This window comes from Miniopterus natalensis, chromosome 2, assembly GCF_054644295.1.
Source record: "Miniopterus natalensis isolate mMinNat1 chromosome 2, mMinNat1.hap1, whole genome shotgun sequence".
NCBI classification, from domain to species: domain Eukaryota; kingdom Metazoa; phylum Chordata; class Mammalia; order Chiroptera; family Miniopteridae; genus Miniopterus; species Miniopterus natalensis.
Genome location: NC_142082.1, coordinates 104,466,663 through 104,487,018, shown reverse-complemented (window position 1 = coordinate 104,487,018; position 20,356 = coordinate 104,466,663). Strand labels below are relative to the sequence as shown.

The window sequence follows — 20,356 nt, the reverse complement described above, 5'->3', positions numbered from 1 at the left end:
TATAGCTCCCTTCCCAGTATACTCTGCCCGGCAAATTGAAGTGTTCCCCAAAGTTCCACCCCAGGAACGGAGCCAGGTGGTTTCTTTTGTAGATCAGTGGCCAGAAAAAGGCCATCATGGGACTTGGACCTCCTGGGGAGTGTAGAGAAGCCCTCTGGAGACCCCTGCCCATGCCATTGTGAGGGGCTGCTCTTCCCTGGGACCTCTACTCCACTAAAGCCACTCCTGCCACCTCCCTCGAACCCACATTATCTTCCAGTGCAGCAGCTGTGCATCTTACCCTATTGGCCTTTTCTCAGAGAGATGCAAAATTCCTTTACATCAGGGCTTTGCAAAGATGTTTTTAGAAGTTTTTTAATAGCAATAGTTTGCAGACATCACATGCAACCATGTTGGTGCAAAAGGATTCTGGGTCTTTTCCATTACTATTCACTTCTCTGCCCCCCCCCCCCCCCCCCACACACACACACAGAGTTAGAGCTTATTTTGAGCAGCAGGAGGAAACTGAGCTGCTTCCACTGTGCATCTCACTTTGAGGCAGCAGTGTTTATGGTGGGGGCTTGTTCTTGTCTTTGTCTCATTTCTGCTGTTGGTATTGGTCTCATTCCTCTCCTCTCTCTCAGTATCTTTAAGTCCTTGGGTTCTACTGAAGACCAACGAGGTTCTTTGGCTGGGTCTGGACTTCTGGAGAGTAGATGGAACTAAATCCTCTTGTCTTGGTCCGAGTGGAGCTCATGCTGGGCTCCTGAAGAGGAGGTAAGAAGGATGGGAGCATGCCCACTGAGACGGGGTGAGTGGTTCCAGGCACCCTGGAAGGTCTTTGGGAAGTGGTTTCTGGTTCCATCTGGCAATTTCAGGAGGCAGGGCCCATTAGCTCAGGATTGAGATGACCACTGACCTTTGTGATAACCCCACTGGAGTGAGCTGGGCCCCACGTCAGTTGCTAACTCTTTAAAATGTCTCTGGAAGGATCACCTTGTCAAAACCGAGGTCAGCCTCGGTGGGTGTCACTGCAGCAGCTGGGGTGGCAACAGCCAGGCACACAGAGGCAGCAGGAGCAGGGGGAGCGAGACGGAGGTTTCTGAGGTGCCACCGCAGTCCTGGGCATTCTCCTGTGAACGCAGGGTAGAGATGAGAGGGCAGCGTTCAAGATGAGGTGACCACTCCAGCCAGAGGAGGCAAGGCGTAGGGCGGGGGTCTCTGGGACTAATAGGGGCCAAAAAACTGGGGAAAGGGAGGTTTCAGAAAGTGGAGGAAGCACTGCCCCCTTTCTTAGACCCCATGCATTTTAAGGGGAAGCAGAGGCTGTACACTCAGCCCCTGAGCTGGGCTAAAGACTTCTCTGCTTGCCCCAGTCTTAGAGTGGCTGTGGGGTCTTCCTTTTAGAATGACTTCAGGGAAGCCACTGACTCTGGGAGCACCTTTGATGCAGATTATTTGTGGCAGCCATGTCCAGCAAAGATGATACAGTGTATAAAACACCCAGCTCAGGGCCTGCTACATGGCCGGTACTCAATAAATGTCGGTCACCATTAGTATTTTGCACATAATGGTTTCCTCCTGTTTGCGGAGATAACTTGGAGCTAAGTGTAGTGGCAATGCGGACAATATGGGGAAGCTGTATTTTGATTCACTGAGGGCCCAAACCCTGGGACTGGGACTGTGTAGAAGCCCCCTTGGATCTTGGTTGACTTAGTATTTGATGCACATGTATGAAGGTTTCCACGTGCAGTTGCATTCCTGGGTCCAGATGCCCTCATGTATGCAGGTGTGTAGGCACGGCCACAGAGCTGAGGGTTTGGGATGAGACCAAGCCCCACCCCTCACCTCCCTCCAGCCCCACCTCTGGATGGAAGGCGTGACAGGAACCTGGTCGCCGGCGGAGCTTCTGGGAGCGCATCCTGTCACACTTGATAGAGGCATTATGTGAGGAATTCACTGTTAAGGCAAACACCCCATGACAGGAGCTGATTCTGGAGACTAAGTTGTGGGTCAGGAGGCAGCACCCAGGGGCCTGGAGAAGGGCTGGAGAACAAATAATGATGCTTTGTAGGGGAGAGTGGGATGGTGGTGTTGAGGGAGGTTGGCCTCAGCCTCAAAATCTGAACCCCTCAATCTCTCCTGCACTCTCATCCCTCACATCCTGGAAGATTGGAAGGATATATTTGACTTCTGCAGCCTCCTGCAGGACTAGAGGGAAGATGCTGCAGTCACAGGTGGGGTCTGTCACCAGGAGGAGAAGGTTACTATTGGGAATCTGTTGCATCACAAATATCCTGCAGCAAAGAGAGAGGAGGGGCCATGGAATCCATGGAAGGCTTGACACTGGGCTTCTGCGGGGGCCCCACTGGAGGCTTCGAGTATAGAGTTAGGGTAGCAGGGGAAGAAATGGAGCCAAGAGGAAGGTCAGATCAGGGTAGATACAGGAACAGCTCTGGGCAACTGACTCAGTCCTATTGGCTTATTTTACCCTCAAGCCTTTGCAAATGCTCCTTTCCTAGCAGATTGGAGAAGGGGAGGAAGTCCAAACTGTAAAAATTTTGAGAGTGAAAGGAGTTATTATTAATATATGCAAGGACAACAGGCATAAATGAGGACTGTGACAAGCAAATAGGGACATGTGTCTATCCTTGCTTTGGGCGAATGCGGTGGGGGCAGGCCATGGGTGGGGGAAGATGCAATGCCCAGCCTGGGCCACTAGGTGGCACAGTGCCCCTGCATACTGCCCAGGAGTCCCGAGAAGAGGGAGGGAGTGAAGGACAGCAGAAGCCTGTTGTGCGCATGGTTGGGTGTATTACATAACAGCTGCCCCTCGCCGAGCACTTCCTCTGGGGTGGTTGGCTTTATGCACCTCCCCACACATATGTGTATGTGTACATAGCTTCACCACACTGCATGAGGTGGTTATTTCCATTTTGTAGATGAGAAAACTGAGGCTAGAATTGGCTAAGTAACTTGCTCAAGGTTACACAGCTAGGAAGTAGCAGAGCCACCTTTTAAACTCAAGTCCGCCCTAAAGTCTTTGTTTTGCACCATACCATTTACTTCATCCTCACAACAAGCCTTTGAGCTAAGTGCACAAGTAACAATAGTCCCAAGAAAACTGGAGAGCTGGCTTGTTTCTGTCCTCAAATCTACCCTTGCCTTCCAAGGTCTCACCGTGGAGTTCAGCTTGCAGGCCCTGACACTGAGCTGCTACGCGGGCATGAGTGAGGCAGACATTGAATTGTGGGATCATTTTCCTCTCTCTGGGATGGCTTTGGGGCCTGGCGTGGGGGTGGGCTTGCTGACGAGGATTTGGCCTCAGGACCACCGTTTCCTAGCCCACCTAACGTAGCACAGCAGACTGCTCACTGTCCCCAACTGGCCTCCTCCCTCATACCCTCTGCCTGGGCTTGTGTTTCTTTCACTAAGGAGAGTGGGAAACAAAGACCTCGGAGCGTGACCTTTCATTTAGAGCACCCCCTTCTTCCTCCCCATTTAGAGTCGCCTTCCTGTGATTGACCAAGCCCTGCCCTGAGACTGGGGACAGGAAGAGCTGCCTCAGGTCTTACTTCTGGCAGGCCCCACACTCGATGATCCCATTGGCCTCCTGGATGGCCCTCTGGTGCACAAACACGGGGTACTCCGTGTCGCAGGGCTGCAGCATGTCCTGTTTCTTGTGCTTGTGGGCTGCGGGGAGACAGAGGTGCGGATGGGAGAAAGGGCATCTTCAAATCGGAAGGGCCATAGATGTCATGCCTGCAGGGATCTCGGCTTCAACACTTCCAGGGCCGGTGTGGCAGCTACACAGTGAAATGCCCCCAGTCCGCTTGCAGATGGCTCCCTTGTCAGAAAGCTCTCAGAACATGCAATGGAGGGGTGGGGTGGGAGAAAAATAGAGAGGCAAAAGGAACGGAATCAAAGGAGTGGAGTGGCCCACAGTGGAAAGGGCAGCAGACTGGGCCTCAGGGTGCCCTGGGGGTCAATGATGTGTGATTGACACACTAGCCCCCTGATCTTGGAAAAGCCGCTTCCTGCCTAAGGGAGCCTGAACCCTCATTGTAAGCTGGGGCTGGGGGAGGAAGGAGGGCGCATTCTCGAAGGCTCCTTTGAATTTTGATGTGCAGAGTCTGAGAGGAAAGCAGAGGTGATCAGAGTGCCCAGGTGTGGCTCGGGCAGACATTAGTCCCTTCACCCCATGACTCTCCAATTCAGCATGGACAGGTGACATTTTCTCAGTCCAACTAAGGTTGCTCTGCAAGTGCAGGGCCTGGACGAGCCCCAGGGCTGCTCCCCTGTCCCTGCTGATGGTGAGAGAGCAGAGCAGCGAGGGCCAGCTCCCGGCTGGGCAGGGGCCTCAGTGCATCTTTATGGTGCATTTGAGTTCACTCGGAAAGGACTCAGCACAAGAAAAGTAGGGTCCCTGGCAGCCTGCCCTGGATGGCCCATGTTTGCTCCTGAGGTGAGCAAGCAAAAAGCAAACAGGGCCAGCTTACAGGCTGAAGGTCATTGTTTTTGTTCAAAATAGCAGTGTCATTTGTTACTACAGTACTCTCTCTATTTCTTCAAGACACTTTCCACGCCTCTCCTTTTGTTCTCAGAGCCTATCTGTGAAATAGGCAGGGCAGGTCCTATCCCACATTGTGGAAATGTGACCTTTTACAGGGCCACACAAAGGTAAGTAGGGGAGCTATATAGGCCTCCTTACCAACCAGACCCAGAAACCCCCACCAGACCTTGATGACAAGGGGAGGCCAGTCTGCAGGCAGAGCTGTCCCAGCTTAGAGGAACAACCATGACGTTCTGCGTGGGCTCTACACTCATGGTCAGGTCTCAGCCATGGTCACACTGACCTTCAAGGGTGGCTGCTGAGCAGCTTTGCTCTCCAGGGCCCCTTGGGATTCCAGACTGGATGCCCTGGCTAAAGCCTGCAGATGCTCGAGACCTGGCTCCTCTCCTTCCGGGCCTAGTTACACTGGCCTCACACCCGGTGGGGTTGGTTCAGTCTGGCCTGTCTACCCTGTCAGCTGAGCCACTTTGTATGGGTGAGTCACCTCAGTGATAACAAGAATGACCATGCGAACAATAGGCAAGTGGCCTCCCCAAGGTCACACAGCTGCACCCTGTCTAGGCCCTTGGACTCTAAGCCCAGTGCTCTTTCCCCAAGGACATGGCTGTGACTGGCCGAACCAGGCCTGCTGGGCAGGGAGGGAAAGAGCTCCATGGCAGGGGCCTGAAGAGGGAAATTCTAAACAGGTGGAATTAGGGCGGTCACTCTCGGGTTTTGTAAGACGCAGCTGCTGGCAGAGACCCTGTGTTCCCATGCAGGGGGGGGAGGGACCTGTTTCTAAATAGGTAGTGACACCTAGTTCCTGGTTCTTGTCACAAACACCCAGAGACTGAACTGTCCCCAGAGCAGTCCTGTGAAGACTGTGGGGTGTGATTTCCAAAAGGAGTCTATAAACATGCCAGGGGTTGGCTGCGTGAGCTGGGGCTCCGAGCACCCCCAGCAGGCCAGCGGTGGGAGCAGGCAGAGGAGGGGTGAAGCAGGCCAGAGAGAGGACAACAGTGCGAATGATTTTTTCATCAGGAGGCCAAACTGTGGAAAAGAAGGGGTGGGGTGTGCAGCCCAGGCCATGGAGAAGTTGCAGAACACCAGGGAAAGGGTTAGCGCACAGGGGCTGAGCAAAACCGGCTAAGGCCACAGTCTTGTGAGGTAGGAGCCGGGGACCACCCAGGGGCTGGAAGTGACCATGTCCCTTTGCAGGTAAAGACCAGGTGGCCTCACTCGAGTCACTGCTGGCTGACAGGACATTTCTGATTTGTGGTCAGACCTTTTGGGGACACACTGTCCTCAGAAGATCCTCTGGAGATATATTATCCCAGGCGTGTCCCAGTGGTTAGATGAGGCCTCTGCCTGCCACCCCCTCAACCCTGAGCTGAGGGTTCAGGGGACACTTGAGCTGGAGGCACCACTGTCCGTGTGCCACAGGGCAACCTGGTGGCTGCTCAGCTGCATGTGGTCACAGCCACTGGACCACATAACCCTTTCCTCTTGGAATTGTAAACATTCTCACCTGAGGAGACAGCTGAACTTCCGTCTTCCCTGGGGCAGGACTGTCCTGGGTGGGATGAGGTCAGTGCACCCCTAAGGAATGGGGCTTTATGCTGGGAGGTCCCCTGAGTCGGGTGCTTAGGGATGGGGACAGCTCAGCCCTCTCGAATGCACCCCTTTAGCGGAGAGTTCAGGGCGAGCCCTGTGCAGCTCCGTGCTCTCCCCACCTGCCCACCCGGCTCGGCTCTGCAGTAGGCGCTACTTACAGTGATGGAAGACAGCTTTGGCTGCCCAGGACATGAGGCCCAGCACAGGGCAGGCATAATGTCACACGAGGTCAGGATGTCACACGGTGGTGATGTCACATGGGATGAATGATGTCACATGGAGCAGTGGCGGCCCAAGATGGTGTGATGCCACACAGAGGTGAGGGGAGCCAGGAGTGAGGGGAAGGTGATGAGAGAAACCAAGCAGGATGAGATGCGAGCAATGAACTGCCCAGAGCCCGTCCCCTCTGTCACCCACCCAGAGGGGATAGGTTTCCAGTTAGCTGACTGAAATGGCACTGATCCCAAACACACGGTTATGCAGCCGCACGGACTCACCCTCAGCCCCGTGGTCTGCATGCCGGGAGCCCCAGGCACTCCACTCCAGCAGGAAGCTGTCGGACGAAGCACCGACTCTCTCTGAGACCTGAGCGCTGGGGCACCAGAGCCCCCAGCTGGCCCCAGGTCCAGCCCTGCTCTCTAGGACATCCTCTCCCCTGCCTGAGGGTCTCTGGGTGAGCAGAGAGGTGGCCCTGGCAGCAGCAGGAAGGAGGAGGCCCCATACACAGAGGACAGTTCCTCCTGGACCTTCCCTCCTCCTCTGGGCCCCCTCAGAAGACACATCTGTGTGAAGTACCCCCTCCAGCCCCCCACTCACAGCAAGAGTTCATTCACCAGCCATCTGGTCGCAGTCAGGAGGGCAGAGATGGGCTGGGAAGAAGGGGGACAAACTGTTAGCCCCAAGCTGGGGAGCAGTGATGAATTAGACCACAACCCCGGGACACCCCCTCCGGCTGCCCTCCCACCCCTTCCCAGCTGGGGAAGCCTGGAAAGCTGGTTATCTGAGAAACTCATATGCAGGCCAGATAGCCTGGGTTAGATATGCCCATCAAGAAGGTCAAGCAGCACCTCGTCCTGAGGAGCCTCTTGGTGATGCTTCTAGGGCCCTGACGATCTGTGTGACCGCACTGCTCTGCCAGAGGACCCGCAGACAAGCCCTGCAGGGCTGGGATAGGGGGAGGCAAAATTGGGAGTGGACTTTTTGGTCAGAGTCAAGAGGGACCCCGAGGCCAGGTGCTTGAGGCTGGATGAAACCAGGGACCTAGTAACTTCATTTCAGGGGAGGTGGGGGCTTGCTGTCTGGTGGAGGGGGTCTGGGGTGACACTCACACTGACCAGGGGCCGGGCGGCGCTGTGGTGGTGACTCGGGGGCTTGCACATGGCCTGGTAGTCGTACATGGTCACTCTGAAAGCCAGAGGCAGAATATGGTGTCTGGACCCTCCCCTGCCTCTGCCCCTGCCCCTGCCCCAGGAGGGTCTGCTGCCAAGTTTTATTCACCCAGATTCCTGACAGTTCAGGAGTTAGGATGGGCAGATCAGAAGAGAGACGCCAAAAATTACGTTTCTGTACTTTGCTTTAAAGAAATGAATAGCAAATTGGTTTTCCTTCTAGGGACCCACATGTCCTTATGTCCCTCACCACCTCCTGTCAAGTCCCTGGCTTCAGAAAAGTTGCATAGGAACATTTTGGGGCTTTCACTCTGGGTTTTTGAGGTCAGGATCCCGAGATCTGCACCAGATCCTGCCTTTTCTGTGAGTATTCAGATGGGGGAGAAACACGTCCCACTTACTGGCTGAACGCCCCCGTGCTGAGCAGCTGGGTCATGAGAGCACCGTCCACCTCCCCCAGAAATCTTCCCATCTGTTGGGGGGGGGGGGAGGAAAGAGAAAGCTGGCACAGGGTGAGAACTTCTAAACCTCCCACTTTGGCCCAGGGCTCCTTTCTGAGCTCTGGACTTTAGCTGCCACTTGGATTTTCCCTGCAGATGCCTTTCAACATACTTAAAGCTGGATCCATTCCACGCCTCCCCTCCTTTTAACCTGCTCCCCCCATATTGTCATCTCAGTGCTTTTAAAACTCTAAGTTGCAATCCATTAGTTGTCTATGAAATCATTCTAGGGGCTGTAATCACATTTTTTTTCTTCAAGGTACAGATTCCTTTGAACAAATCAGTGGGATCACTTGCGGCAAGGTTAAATGGTTTTGTGAAAACTTGATTGCGTGTGTGTGTGTGGTGGGTAAGATGTGAAATGTATTTCTTTCGGTGCGCCGTGGTCACAAGAGGTTCAAAGCGGTGCTCGGTCTCTTACACAGATATCCTTATCACCCAACTAAAATAAATAGGTTTGGGAACTTTGGAGCTGCCTTTGATTTCCCCTCCCTCCTGCCGTCCCTCCTCCTTTCCAATTAATCAGCGTTTCCTGCAGATCTGTCATTCACCATCCGGACTCCACGAATAGTGACTTAACCTAAGCCAGTGTCCTCTCTGCAGCCACTCCGCCCTCGTAACTGGGCTCCCCCAGTCCCCAGTCACTGTAGCCGACGGTCTTCCTCACACTCAGCTGGGACAGGGTCACTCTCTTCTTTGTTTCCTGAAACAGGACACCCCTCCCTCCATCCCCCCTTCAGTATCCAGACCACCGACACCAGGTGAGCGCCTGACTATGCGCTGGGCGTCCTCCAAGCCAACAAGGCCAGCTCGTCCCGCCTGCGGTGCAGCTTTGGGGGCCCAGCCTCGCTGCTGCCCCTCCCCCTCTGCCTCTCGCTCCTGCTGGCCCTCAGCATGGCCCAGAGAGCTGGGGTCCCGGTGTTGGCTTTTGATTCACAGGCAGGTTGTTAGGAAGATTGGGGATAGTGCAGGCCAAGCATCTGGCCCACAGCAGATGCTGGGTAAGTGGCGGCCAGTAGGACAGTGAGACACTAGGACCACGGCTCTTCTCCCTGCTCTGACTGGCCTTCCCCAGGCCTCACTCCCAGGGGCTTTCCTTCTCCTCCTCCTCTAAGAAGCCCCTCTTCCCACCTCTCCAGCAGAAGGAATGCCTCCTCCCTCTGCACCGAGACACTGACAGGCTCACCGCAAAAGCTCACAGGACAAAAACGAGAGTCAGACTTGTCTGAGCTCTGCCCTCCCTGTGTCTGGAAGGCCCATGCGTTCTCACTGGCAGGCCTGAGAGGCTTCTTTGCAGAGGGCAGTGGACAGCAGGGGGACAGCACGGAGGAGCCGCGGGCATTCCAGGGACAGAATGGCAACGGGAAGGCTAGAGGCGTCCGATCCTCCCTGCTCCTCCAGGTGCAGCCCTGAGCCACCTGAAGGCCCCCTGGGTTAGGGCTCCCTCTCAGCGGGGGCTCCCTTCCTGCTGTTCCAGGCTCTGGGTGTGTGCTCCTGCATGGCCACACAGCGGCATTCCAGGGGGGACGTCCACCTCTGCTCCCCAGGGACCGCCAGAGTCCTGTTCATGCTGTTACTCAGGGCACGCCCGCTGAAGGAAGGGATGAGCGCACAGACGGGGAAGGAACGGACGGGGTGAGAATCCTGCTCCCTGGGAGAGGGCAGGGAGGTGGAACTGAGGCTCCTGACGAGGCTGTCCCCTTCTCCTCTGTAATTTTAGGCTTATTCACCAAAACCCCTGCTGTTTAGATACTCGATTCCAAGAAGGGGTTCCCTGAGAGGAAGACAAGCTGCTAGACACTGGAAAAAATGTATCCTCCTCTGTAAATAAGCAACTTGTCTTTGGGGGTATGTCACTCGGCAGGGAATACCCACCTTCCCCTTCTTTGGCAGGGACATCCTGACTTTAATTACGGTAGCAATATGCTCAGCTAAAATACTACATTTCTCAGGCTCCCCTGCGCCTGGGGCTGGCCAATGAAATGTGAAGAAAGTCATGGTGGGACTTCCAGGAGCCTGTGTAAAGGGCGACGACTGCAGGAGGGGCTCCTCATTCAGGGCTGCTGCCCTCCCGCTTCTTGTCTGGAAAGTGGACAAGAAAGCAGGAGCTCCTGTGTGCGTGCTGTGATCTTGAAGATGGGGCGCCTGGTGACCATGCCATACCAGGCCTGGGCTGCCTTCGTCCAGTCTTTAAGTGAGAGAATAAGCCTTTAATTTGCTTAAGTCACTGTAGTGGGGATGCTGTTCCTGACAGTAAAGCACAATTCCTAGCTGATAGTTTCATTTGAGCTTAGCGTGAATCAGTACCTCAAATAGATGAATTGATCGAATTTCCTGAATCTGCAAAGCCAAGGTCCAAACATTCAACTTTGGGTACCCTGTCAATTTAGCCCCCTCAGGCTGAATGTGGAGGGGCACCCAGCCCAGCATGGCAGGGGGGCTGTGGCCTTTTACAGCCACAGACTCTGAAGGGGCTCTGGGAGCTCTACCTGCCAGCTAGGTTTGCTCACACAAGGCAGGGCTCCGCTTTCCCTGAGGGTAACTCACACAGAGGCAATGGTCCACTGGGCTGCCGAGCCAAGGGCCTGGGGCTTCCTGCGTTTCCAGTCTGTACTGAGGTGGGAGTGAGGGGAGGTCCTGCGAGGCACTCCCAGGAGCCCTGAGCAGGAAGCAGGTGGGCAGGTGGCAGCCAAGAAGGCAGAACTGATGAGCATCCTGCTGACTGTCAGCAGCTCCTGGGCATGGGCTGATTTGCATGCCTGTCTGAGTCTGTCACCCCGGAGAGAAGGGGGACCAGAGGGAGAATTAAGGCAAAGATCCACTCGGGTGTCAGAATGGAGTAAATGTCATATGGCCTCCTTATCTAGGCAGAGCCTCAGTTTCTCCTCTAAAAACAGGAAAACTCATCTTAATGGGTGCGAGGAGTAAATGAATTACCAGAGTGAAATCACTGTGTGGGCTCCTAGTGGAGACCAATCCTCTCATTCCTTACTGCTGTCCGGCCTCGCCTGAGGGCCCCCTCCCTTGATAAGTGCCGTTGACACTGCAGCGAGGGGGGAAAGAAACCGGAGGAGTGGGCACCAGCTCTGCACTCCTGGAGAGCCTCTGCTGCCATCGCCGTCTCGAGGCTCAGGTGACCTGCTGAATTTCACTTGGGAGGCACCCAGCTCAAGCTGCCCAAGTGAGGGTGCCCTGGCCCCTGGTAGGTAGAGTACGCGGGGACCCAGAGACATGCTGAGGCGGGCGGTGAGGAATGGGGGGCTGAAGGGGCAAGTTCAGGAGCACAGGCAGGGCTGGGAGGTTTCTCCTGCACCCATGTCACCCACTGCACCCACGGCACGGGACTGATTTGAGCACAGCCTGCCTTGCCATGTGGGCAGCGAGGACAAAGGGCTTGCGGAGGTAGGGAAGGAGGAGGGCCCCTCAGTCAGAGGCCCTGTGTGGGCAGAAGGGGTTGCCCTGGTCTGAGGGCCCTGCAGGCACTGGCTCTGTGGGCTGCGGACAGGGAGGGAGGAGGTGCTTCGTCTTTTGAGAGATTCAAGCCCTTAGGGAGAGACACCACTATGGGGTGTCTGATTCTGTAGCTCCGCTGCCCCTTTGAGGTCCATTTTGAAGTTCCCGTGTGTGGGTGCTACCCACAGGCACATGACAGGACTCAGAGTCCCCGAATCCAAGGTGACAGATCCACTGTAAACATTACAAAGATCCACAGAGCTGTTGTCACTCTCTTGGCCCTTGCTGTCTGCTCTTTCTAGGCCCCAAACAGACGGCTGTGATCCTGTCCTTTGTAGTTCTTTATATAACACCGAGTCCTGAGCTGGAAGAGAGGCCCAGGGGCCAAATATCCACTCATCAGGCCTGGCACAACAAAGGACCGGGAGAGAGCCCAGTGCCCCTCCCTCAGGCAGGCTGCAAGGGTTGCCCTGGGCTTCTGCACTGGCCTTTTGTGGGGTAGGAGGGCCCTGTGAGGAAGGGCTGGGAAGGACTTTATCTGGGAAGAATCACTGCACTGGAGCAGCGACAGGCTTCTCTCCCCAGGCACCTGGATGGACCTTGGCAGGCATGAGAAATAGCCTGGACCTTTCAGCACATTAGCCCAGTGGGAAAGTGCATCCAGATCCACAACAACTGGCATGAAGGCCTAGGCAGTGGTTCTCAGACTTCATCACACACCAGAATCACTGGTGGGCTTGCAACAGCACAGATGGTGGGCCACCTGGAGTTTCTGATTCCTTTGGTCTGGGGCAGGGCCTGGGAAAATGCATTTCTATCAAGCTCCCAGATGCTGCTGCTGCTGCTGGTCCCTCTCCCCCCTCACACACACTTTGAAGCCTAGGGAAAAAAGGGGGGATCAGGAAGGACTGATTTGGGGGAAGGCCCAGGCTTGCGGCCTTTGGTGACACTGGGTGTGCTTAGGGTGGGGCAGGTTTGGGTGGATAACCCTGAAATGGCTCACAATGGCCCTAGCCTCTTCCAGCCAGGCCCTTGTGGAAGCCCAGACCCCCTGAGTGTAAGCTGGACCCAGTAACTTGCTTCTAGTAAATGGAATATGGTAAAAGTGACCAGATATCACTTCTGAGATTAGTTTCCCAAGACTGTGACTTCTGTCTTGCTCTCCTCTCTCTGCTCTTCTTGGCTCACTTGCTCTGAGGAAGCCATCTGCCATGTTGAGAGCGGCCCTCTGGAGAAGTCCACCTGGCAACTGAATCCTCCCAGCAACCATGTGAGTGAGTTTGGAAGCTGAGCCTTCTCTAGTAGAGCCTTGAAGTAATTTGAATGGAGCAGCCCTGGCTGATACCTTAATTCAGCCCTGGGAGTTGCCCTGAGCCAGACGCCACACCCAGCTGCCTTATCCCCAGAGACTAGGAGATATAAGACTTGTGGTTTTAGGTCATTACATTTTGGAATAATTTGTTATGCAGCAATAGGTAACTGCTACAGAGTTATTGAATGAATTAATTTTAAAAAAAAGGCAAAAATGGATGGATGGATGGCTTGGCCTGCCGGGTGCTGCTTATACCATTGGTCTCTGGCCTGGGTGTTAGTCCCCTCATGTCCTCTTATCACCTGACACTGCTCAGTCCACGGGGGCAGAGGTGTCCAGAGTGAGGAAACAGGAGCCTTGTCATGCTGCTGCTGCTTCCAGAGCCTGGACACTAGCCTTGGACTTAACCCAAGGGTCCTGATTCCTAGGTCTTGGTGTTCAGGGTCCTAGAGCATTGGTCCTAATCCTGTGAGACTCAGACCAGTGCAGCTCAGTGAGTAAACTCTGCCCTGAGCATGAACAGAGTGAGTGAGGGTAGGGGCTGGGCAGCAGGATGGCTGCCCAGCAGACCCTGATATGTAGCCTGCCACGCTCTCCAGAGAAGGTTCACCCACCTTGCCCAACAAATCCTCTATTTCCATCAGAATCCGCGCTCTCCCAGCTTGACCTCCCTCCCTCTCACATCACTGCTCTTCACTTGCAAGTGTGGCTTTTCTGTAGCTGTGAGTTTTGGGGTTGATAACCTAACCTTGCAGAGCCTCAGTTTTCCTCTGGTATAAAATGAGACTAATAACATCACCAGGACTGCCCCCCCTTCCCTTCCTGGGGCCTCACAGTGTGGGAGAAGGGGAAGGGGAAGCAATGGGCGGTGACCAGGCACAGTGGGAGCTTTGGGCTCTGGAGGAGTTCCTAGTAGGTCCCAACCCTATTAATGAAGATTAGTGTTCATTCCATTTGTACCCTGCTTCATTTTATGCAGGATTTATAAAACTACATCCAATGTTATAAGATAATACAATAGTTGAGAAAACAGGGGTAAATAAGCTAAGTAAATACTTTATAAAATAGAAGTCTTTGAATAGCTGTTTGCTACCATATATTATCCAAAGTGGTGCCCAGTGATGCCATGGTTTGTGAAGACATTTGAGTGAGTGTACAGCGGGGGCGCAGTGAGCTACGCAGAGGGCCCCTCAGGAGCGCCTGCCACTGAGCCCCACTCCCTGCAAGGCTGTCCTGCTGCATCTCAAGCCCGGGTGAGCAAATGATGGCCCACGGGCCAAATCTGACTCTTGAGCTAAGAATGTGTTTCTGTTTTCAAATGGTTGGGAAAAAAAATAAAAAGATTAATAATATTTCAGGACATGAGAATTATGTGAAATTCAAATTTCAGTATCTATAATTAAATTTTATTGGAACAAAGCCATGCTCATCGTTTCATACTGACAGCAGCTGCACCCACGGACCAGCAGCAGAGCTGAGCAGTGGTGGGCTGGCTCGCAAACCTAAACACGCATCCCCTGGCCCTGCAGGAGCCATTGCTGACCGCTCCTGAGCTCGGCCTCTCAGGCGGGGCTGTCCTCCCCTGCATCTTGCCGCTCTCCTCCCCAGGAGTCCAGCCTTCCACACTCTCTCTGAAACTCTGGCCCTTGAAAGCCAACACCGCAGGGACCTGCAGACAGGCCCGTCTCAGTTCCCCAGGACGCAGGGGTCAGCGCATGAATGATTGAGAGCATCAGCTAGGCCCAGAGATTCTTTCCAACCACCGGTTTCAGCTTCTGTCATCACTCATTTTCTCCCAGAGCAACTGAGAAATACTACATAAACTGCGGCTCTGTCCAGGGAAGAGTGACATGGCCGAGAGGGGGCATGAAAGGGACAAGAAGGAAAAGCAGGGGCTCCCAGGGAGCCACAATGAATGATTAGCAGCTGGAGTCTTTCAGGAGGCGTCATGATGGTCAGCTGGCCCCTACCTCCTACGACAGGGGAAAATGGACAGAACCATCCTCCTCTTCGCTCCTGCTGCTGCGACGGGCTCCGCGAGGCGGGTCACTCAAAACCTCTCCTCAAGGAGTCAGATTCTGTGACCCATTGGTGCCCCTTCCTCAGTTGCCCTCTTTCCCACATCTCCTTCCTATGCCCTGGTTCCTGCTGTGTTCTGATGACTTCTTTGGACCCTGACCCGGCTCTGGTGAGGCCAGAGCATGGAGATGGCCATGGCCGTGGCCTCGGCAACCCCAGCCCGGTCCCCTCAGCTATGCCCATACCCCAGGCACCGAGAGTCTGGCCTTAGAAGTGACCTTAGACATCATGTTGTGCAGCCCCCTTACTTTAGAGAGGAGTAAACTGAGGCACGGCTAACAGAAGCTGCTCAACCCAACCACATGTCTAATTAGGGGCAAAGCCCACTTTGGACCAAATACTATTTCACTTCCATTGAGGTTCAGCAGGGAGGCCATTTCGATGCTTCTGGCTTGTTTCAAAGAAATACTTTATGTGAAGATACTCAGGCTTGGCTCAGGTTTGAATAGGCTTCTTTTTAGTTTGATTCCTGGCTAAATAAACAGTTTGGGGCTTGGCAAAACAAAATTATGATTGCACCTTCTCTTTTGCCTTTGTGAACACATGCAGGGCCCGGGGAGCCATCCGTAGAGTGTGTGTGTGGGGGGGAAGTATACGTGCAAGCCGGCCTGTGACATGATCGCCTCGATTCCTCTATTTCCCCGCTTGCAAACCGAGGTGCAGGGCTAGAGTAGAATTCACAAGATGGGAAGGCCTGGCCCTCTGGGCCCCATGAAGGTAGAAAGGGAGGGTTCTATGGTCTGAATGTGTCTACCCAAATCCACATGTTGAAACCTAACTGCCAAGGTGATGGTGGAAGGTTGAGCCTTTGGGAGGCAATTAGCCATCAGCAGAGCCCTCAGGAACGGTTTCAATGCCCTCACAGAGGAGACCCCAGAGAGCTCCCTTGTCCCTTCTACCACATGAGGATGCAATGGGAAGTTTGTGACCTGGATGAGGTCATGCTAGTGCCCTGATCTTGGATTTCTGGCTGCCAGAACTGTGAGCAATAAATTCCTGTTGTTTATAAGCCACCCAGCCTGAATGGACAAACGGGAAGGGGAAAGTGACATGGGGAGTGAGCTAATGAGCAGTAGGAGGGTGCTCAGCACTCTGGGAGGAGGCCCCTCGGAGGCCATGTCCACCAGAGACAGCACAGAAAACGTGGGGCCCTGAGAGGTAGCTGTGCTGAGCCTCTCCTCATTCTGTGGACAATTTCCCTACCAACCCCGGGAAAATGCCTGATTTGTTACAGACAAAATCAAGAAGTAATGTTTTTTATGACCGTCTGAGTTGAAAAATGTCTGATTTTGTAATCTTGCTATGCTGACTTTGGTTTTAAGAGGAGATCTCATTTTCTTCAGAACTTTCACTCTAATGGGCTGTAAACCAAGATTGCTTCCTGGGGCCATTACCCTTTCTTTAAAGACATGGCTCCTGGATGAGTGGACTTTTCCCTAACCCCATTTCCCCAGTACCGTACCTCCCGGGACCTCTCTGAGATCAGAATGAACCCGTTGTTGTCGATGATGAAGCAGTCCAGGTCCTGGGGAGAAACCCAGAAGGGAGGTGAGCTCAGGCCCTGCCCCCGAAGCCCTGGTCCCCTGCCTGCCCTGGGGAAGGCAGGCCTCCCCGTCTAGTGAGAAGGTATCCTCTGTAGAGCCCCGCACTGCAGGATAGAAGGGCCCCGGGAAGGGAGGGGAGCTGGCCCATCAAGAGGACGTGATCTGAGGGGTCCAAGGCTCCCACTTCCTCCCGCTTCACAATGGGGAAGAACTTACACTATCCCGGCAGCTCTTCGGGCACGGCCCATCCCCCGCACTGCACTGGAAAGCAGAAGAGAGATTGTCAACTGTGCGTGCCCGGTCTGCATGGTAAATGTGTAGTCTATGAGTGTGGGAATGCTGCGTGTGGTACATTTGTGCTGTGTGTTGATGTGTGGGGACTGGGGGTGTGTGTTCATGGTATACTAGTGGTACCTGCGCATGTGTGTCTATGGTATCTGTGTTTGGTTTGTGTCCGTGTATGGTATGTGTGGTGTGTGATGTGTGTATGTGTGCATGTGTGCATTTGATGTGTGTGTGTGTGTGTGTGGCGGTGTGTGGTAGTGGGCAGGGCACTGAAGCAGTTTCCTTGCCACAGCCCTGCAGCTGGGGCTGGGGCAGAAGGTAAGAGGTAACGCTGGAGGCCTCATGGCGGCCTGCTTGGTGTGGTGACTGACCCCCGGCTACGGGGCTCGCGCTGCTTCGGCTCCATCCCTTCCGTCTTCATTCTCTGGTTCCCTAAACTTGCTCACAGTGAGGGCGAAGCAGCAAGTGAGTGGGGCCACGGCGCAGAGGAGGCTCGGTGCCGTGGGGCAAATTCGGGGCCGGAGGAGCTTGTGGAGGGCAGTGAGGGGCCCTACAAAGCCCAGGGGGAGCCAAGTCTGAGGGCTCTGGGAGCAGAGGCGGGGAAGGAGGAGGTGGAATGGGGAGGGCCGTGGTAAGGCCGAGCTCCCAGCGGTGGGCCACAGATTCAGCTTGGATCTTGGCTGGACGGACGGAGGAGGGCAGTTTCCTTTCTCTGCTGTGGGGGGATCTGGGGCAGCAGAGACCTAGTGAAAGACAGGCCAGGCCCAGAGGGGACGCCGTGTCCTGCCCTTTGTCCTGGGTCTAAGACGAGAGAGAGCACTGGGTGGGGAAGGCTGCGACCAGAAACTGAGGCCACAGGCAGAGGCAGGAGCCAAGGAGGTCAGAGGAGAGGATCCAGGAGAGCTGACAGAGGTCCAGCAGGTAGGCTGGGGGGCAGTGGGGCAGCGGGGGAGTGGGTCTGACAGTGTCAGCCGCTTTTCACCATTGAGGTGTTGGGGAGACCTCTAGCCCTGACTTTGCCCTGCCACCACCACGCTCACCTGCCTCACGGCTGCCCAGAATCTGCGCTGCAGGAAGTCCAACCTCAATTGGATGCCCACCGCTGTTTTGGGGGAGGGGTGGTGGTGGGAGAAAAAAGACAGTGAGAGAAAAAATAGATTCCAGTTAAAGAGAGAGGGTGCATCTGTGGTGAAGGGGGGTGGGGGCTAATGGGGGAACAAAAGGCGACATCTGTAATACTTTCAACAATAAAGATAATTTTTTGAAAAAGGGGGGTGCATCAGCAGGAACTGAGAGGAGAGAGAGCACCAGGGCGGAGAAGGGGTAGGGAGAGCTCAGGCAGCCAGCAGCATGTGGACTAAGGTTCCTGGCAAGTGGGGTCGGGGAGAAAGGAAGGGAGATGGTGGCTTCTGTCTCTCCACAGCGGATGATGCCAGAAAATGGCCCAAGAGAAAGATGAGGCCTGGGTTCTAGAGAACAATTAGGTTGGCATTCATCCTCGGATCTTAGGACTCAAGGCAGGTACACTGGGCAGACCATTCCTCCTTCCCTCAGATGAAAAAGTAGATGCAGAGAGACTGAACCATTTGTTCAAGGTCACATGACCCAAAGTGGTAGAACTGATGGCCCCTGTGGGTTGGGTAGCTCACAGGCCTCCTAGCTTCCCAGCCTGACTTAACAACTTCTCTTGTACCCAGTTTCTCCCAGATTTATAGGCAGAAAACTAGAGACTGTCCAGCCTGCAAAAACTACTCTTTTGATGATGCCACTTACAAGGGCCACCATGCCTCTTTGGTTCCCAAATAGGTGTAGAGGATGCAAGCTGGTGCTCAAATCCTAAGAGAAATTTTGGCCCAAAGAATAGGAAAAAAGCAGCTTATATTGAAAAGAAAAGGAATGAAAAAACTAGGCCGACTTCCTACTGCCTGGTATAATAATATCGAAAATGTGTTGAGTGTCAGGGACGTTTATGTCCCTGAGCTTGTTTCATCCACACAGCAGACCAGTTCTATTATTGTTCAAACTTCACAGCTGAGGAAAGAGAGGCTGACAGAGATTACAGGGCTTATCCAAGTCACCTGGCCCCTAAATACAGAACCAGGACGCTGGGCCTGTCCCTAAGGCTTTTAACCTCTCTATTTCCTAGGCCTGACTCAGCCCCGGGATCAGGAAGGAGCAAGAGGCCAGCACTCGCCCACTCTGGGCCTCAGTCCCCTCATCTGTAAAGTGGGAATGCACCTGGGTTCCCAGCCATTCTGCTGTTTTCATGAGACATTCTACAGTCACTCTGATGGCATTCACTGCAGAGATTTTCCATAACAATCATTCTAACTTCCTGAAATTCAGACTATTCTTTTAAAATGTACTGGACTTCCAGTGTGGCACAGATACAGAATTGTATCCTTTGTTTTTTTCAGTATGAAATGATCCTAGAGAAATTCGATGGGGAAAAAAGGGAGAGACCAGGGAAGGGTCAAGGGGCTAGAGTTCCAGCCTTGGTTGGGGCTAGAGTCTTGATTCTCTAGCTTTAGCATGCATCAGAATCACAAGGAAGGTTTGTTAAAACCCCATCCCCAGAGCTTCCCATTCCATAGGTCTGGGTGGGGCCTGAGAATCTGCATTTCTAAAGTGCTCTCAGGTGATGGTGCTGTTGCTGTCCAAGGACCATATTTTGGGAAGCACTATTGTAAAACATCACTAATTGAACTTCCTGAGATGATGAAGCTGCTCTAGATCTGACTTGTCCCCCACAGTAGTCACTAGTCACATGTGGCTTTTGAGCCCTTGAAATGTGGCTACTGTGACTGAGGAGCTGAGTTTTAATTTTTATTTAATTTTAATTAATTTAAATAGCTACGTATGGCTGGTGGCCACCATGTTGGAAAATGCAATTCTAGAGCTCTGCGTGTACAGATGAAGATACTGAGACCCTGAGAGGCCCTCTCCTCCCTGGAACTTTCACGGCCATTCTGAGGCTGGAGCTCTGGCCACCCTCTTGGACAGGTCCTATGATATGGGAACATTTGAATTCTATGGGGGCTTCTTTGTTGCTTCAAGGTCCAGGTGGCCCAACAGTGTAGGAGGGAAGGGGACAGGTAGACCCACTTCTTGGTTCATGAGAGAGACGGACACAGCAGGAGTGATCAGCAGCCCTGGTTGCCACTCCCCTCGTCCCTCTCACATCCCCCTCCTTCTGAGGCTGCAGGTGGCCCTCAATCACTCCGCCTGATTCTTCCTTTTAAGACCACTCTTGATATTCATTTTAGATAGATTTTTTTTTCACCTGTAGAAAAAGACTGAATGAAAGAGGAGGAACCTGCCCTAGTGTTGGCCTTTGGACTGAAAGGTTGTGAATTCGATTCCTGTCAAGGGCATGTACCTCCGTTTCAGGCTCGATCACCAGCCCTGGGCTGGGGCGCATCAGGAGGCAACCAATAGATGTGTCTCCCTCACATCGATGTTTCTTTCTCTCTGTCTCTCCCCCTCCCTTCCATTCTCTCTAAAAAAAAAAAAAAAAATAATAATAATGGAAAAAATACCCTTGGGCGAGGATTAACAAAAAAAGAAAAAGAAACAAAAAGAAAGGAGGAAACTTCCCTAAAAATTGTCAGAGGGGAGTCACACTAATGCTTAGAATGGTCAGGTCTTTG

At 53.7% G+C, this 20,356-nt stretch overlaps 1 protein-coding gene across 1 annotated transcript in view; it reads right to left on the bottom strand.

Annotated features, from left to right (window-relative positions):
* Nucleotides 1–1,007: 1,007 nt before the first annotated feature.
* The window catches only part of CACNA2D4 (calcium voltage-gated channel auxiliary subunit alpha2delta 4), a 112,706-nt gene continuing 93,357 nt past the window's right edge, over nucleotides 1,008–20,356 (bottom strand). The window contains exons 27-38 of the mRNA XM_087813751.1: nucleotides 17,747–17,808; nucleotides 16,638–16,682; nucleotides 16,340–16,402; nucleotides 7,935–8,005; nucleotides 7,474–7,549; nucleotides 6,962–7,014; nucleotides 6,643–6,698; nucleotides 6,304–6,324; nucleotides 3,555–3,672; nucleotides 2,164–2,276; nucleotides 1,844–1,926; nucleotides 1,008–1,112 (exon numbers count right to left, since the gene is read on the bottom strand). Of these exons, the coding sequence (XP_087669877.1) occupies nucleotides 1,008–1,112; nucleotides 1,844–1,926; nucleotides 2,164–2,276; nucleotides 3,555–3,672; nucleotides 6,304–6,324; nucleotides 6,643–6,698; nucleotides 6,962–7,014; nucleotides 7,474–7,549; nucleotides 7,935–8,005; nucleotides 16,340–16,402; nucleotides 16,638–16,682; nucleotides 17,747–17,808 (866 nt within the window). The remainder of the gene's footprint in view (nucleotides 1,113–1,843; nucleotides 1,927–2,163; nucleotides 2,277–3,554; nucleotides 3,673–6,303; nucleotides 6,325–6,642; nucleotides 6,699–6,961; nucleotides 7,015–7,473; nucleotides 7,550–7,934; nucleotides 8,006–16,339; nucleotides 16,403–16,637; nucleotides 16,683–17,746; nucleotides 17,809–20,356) is intronic.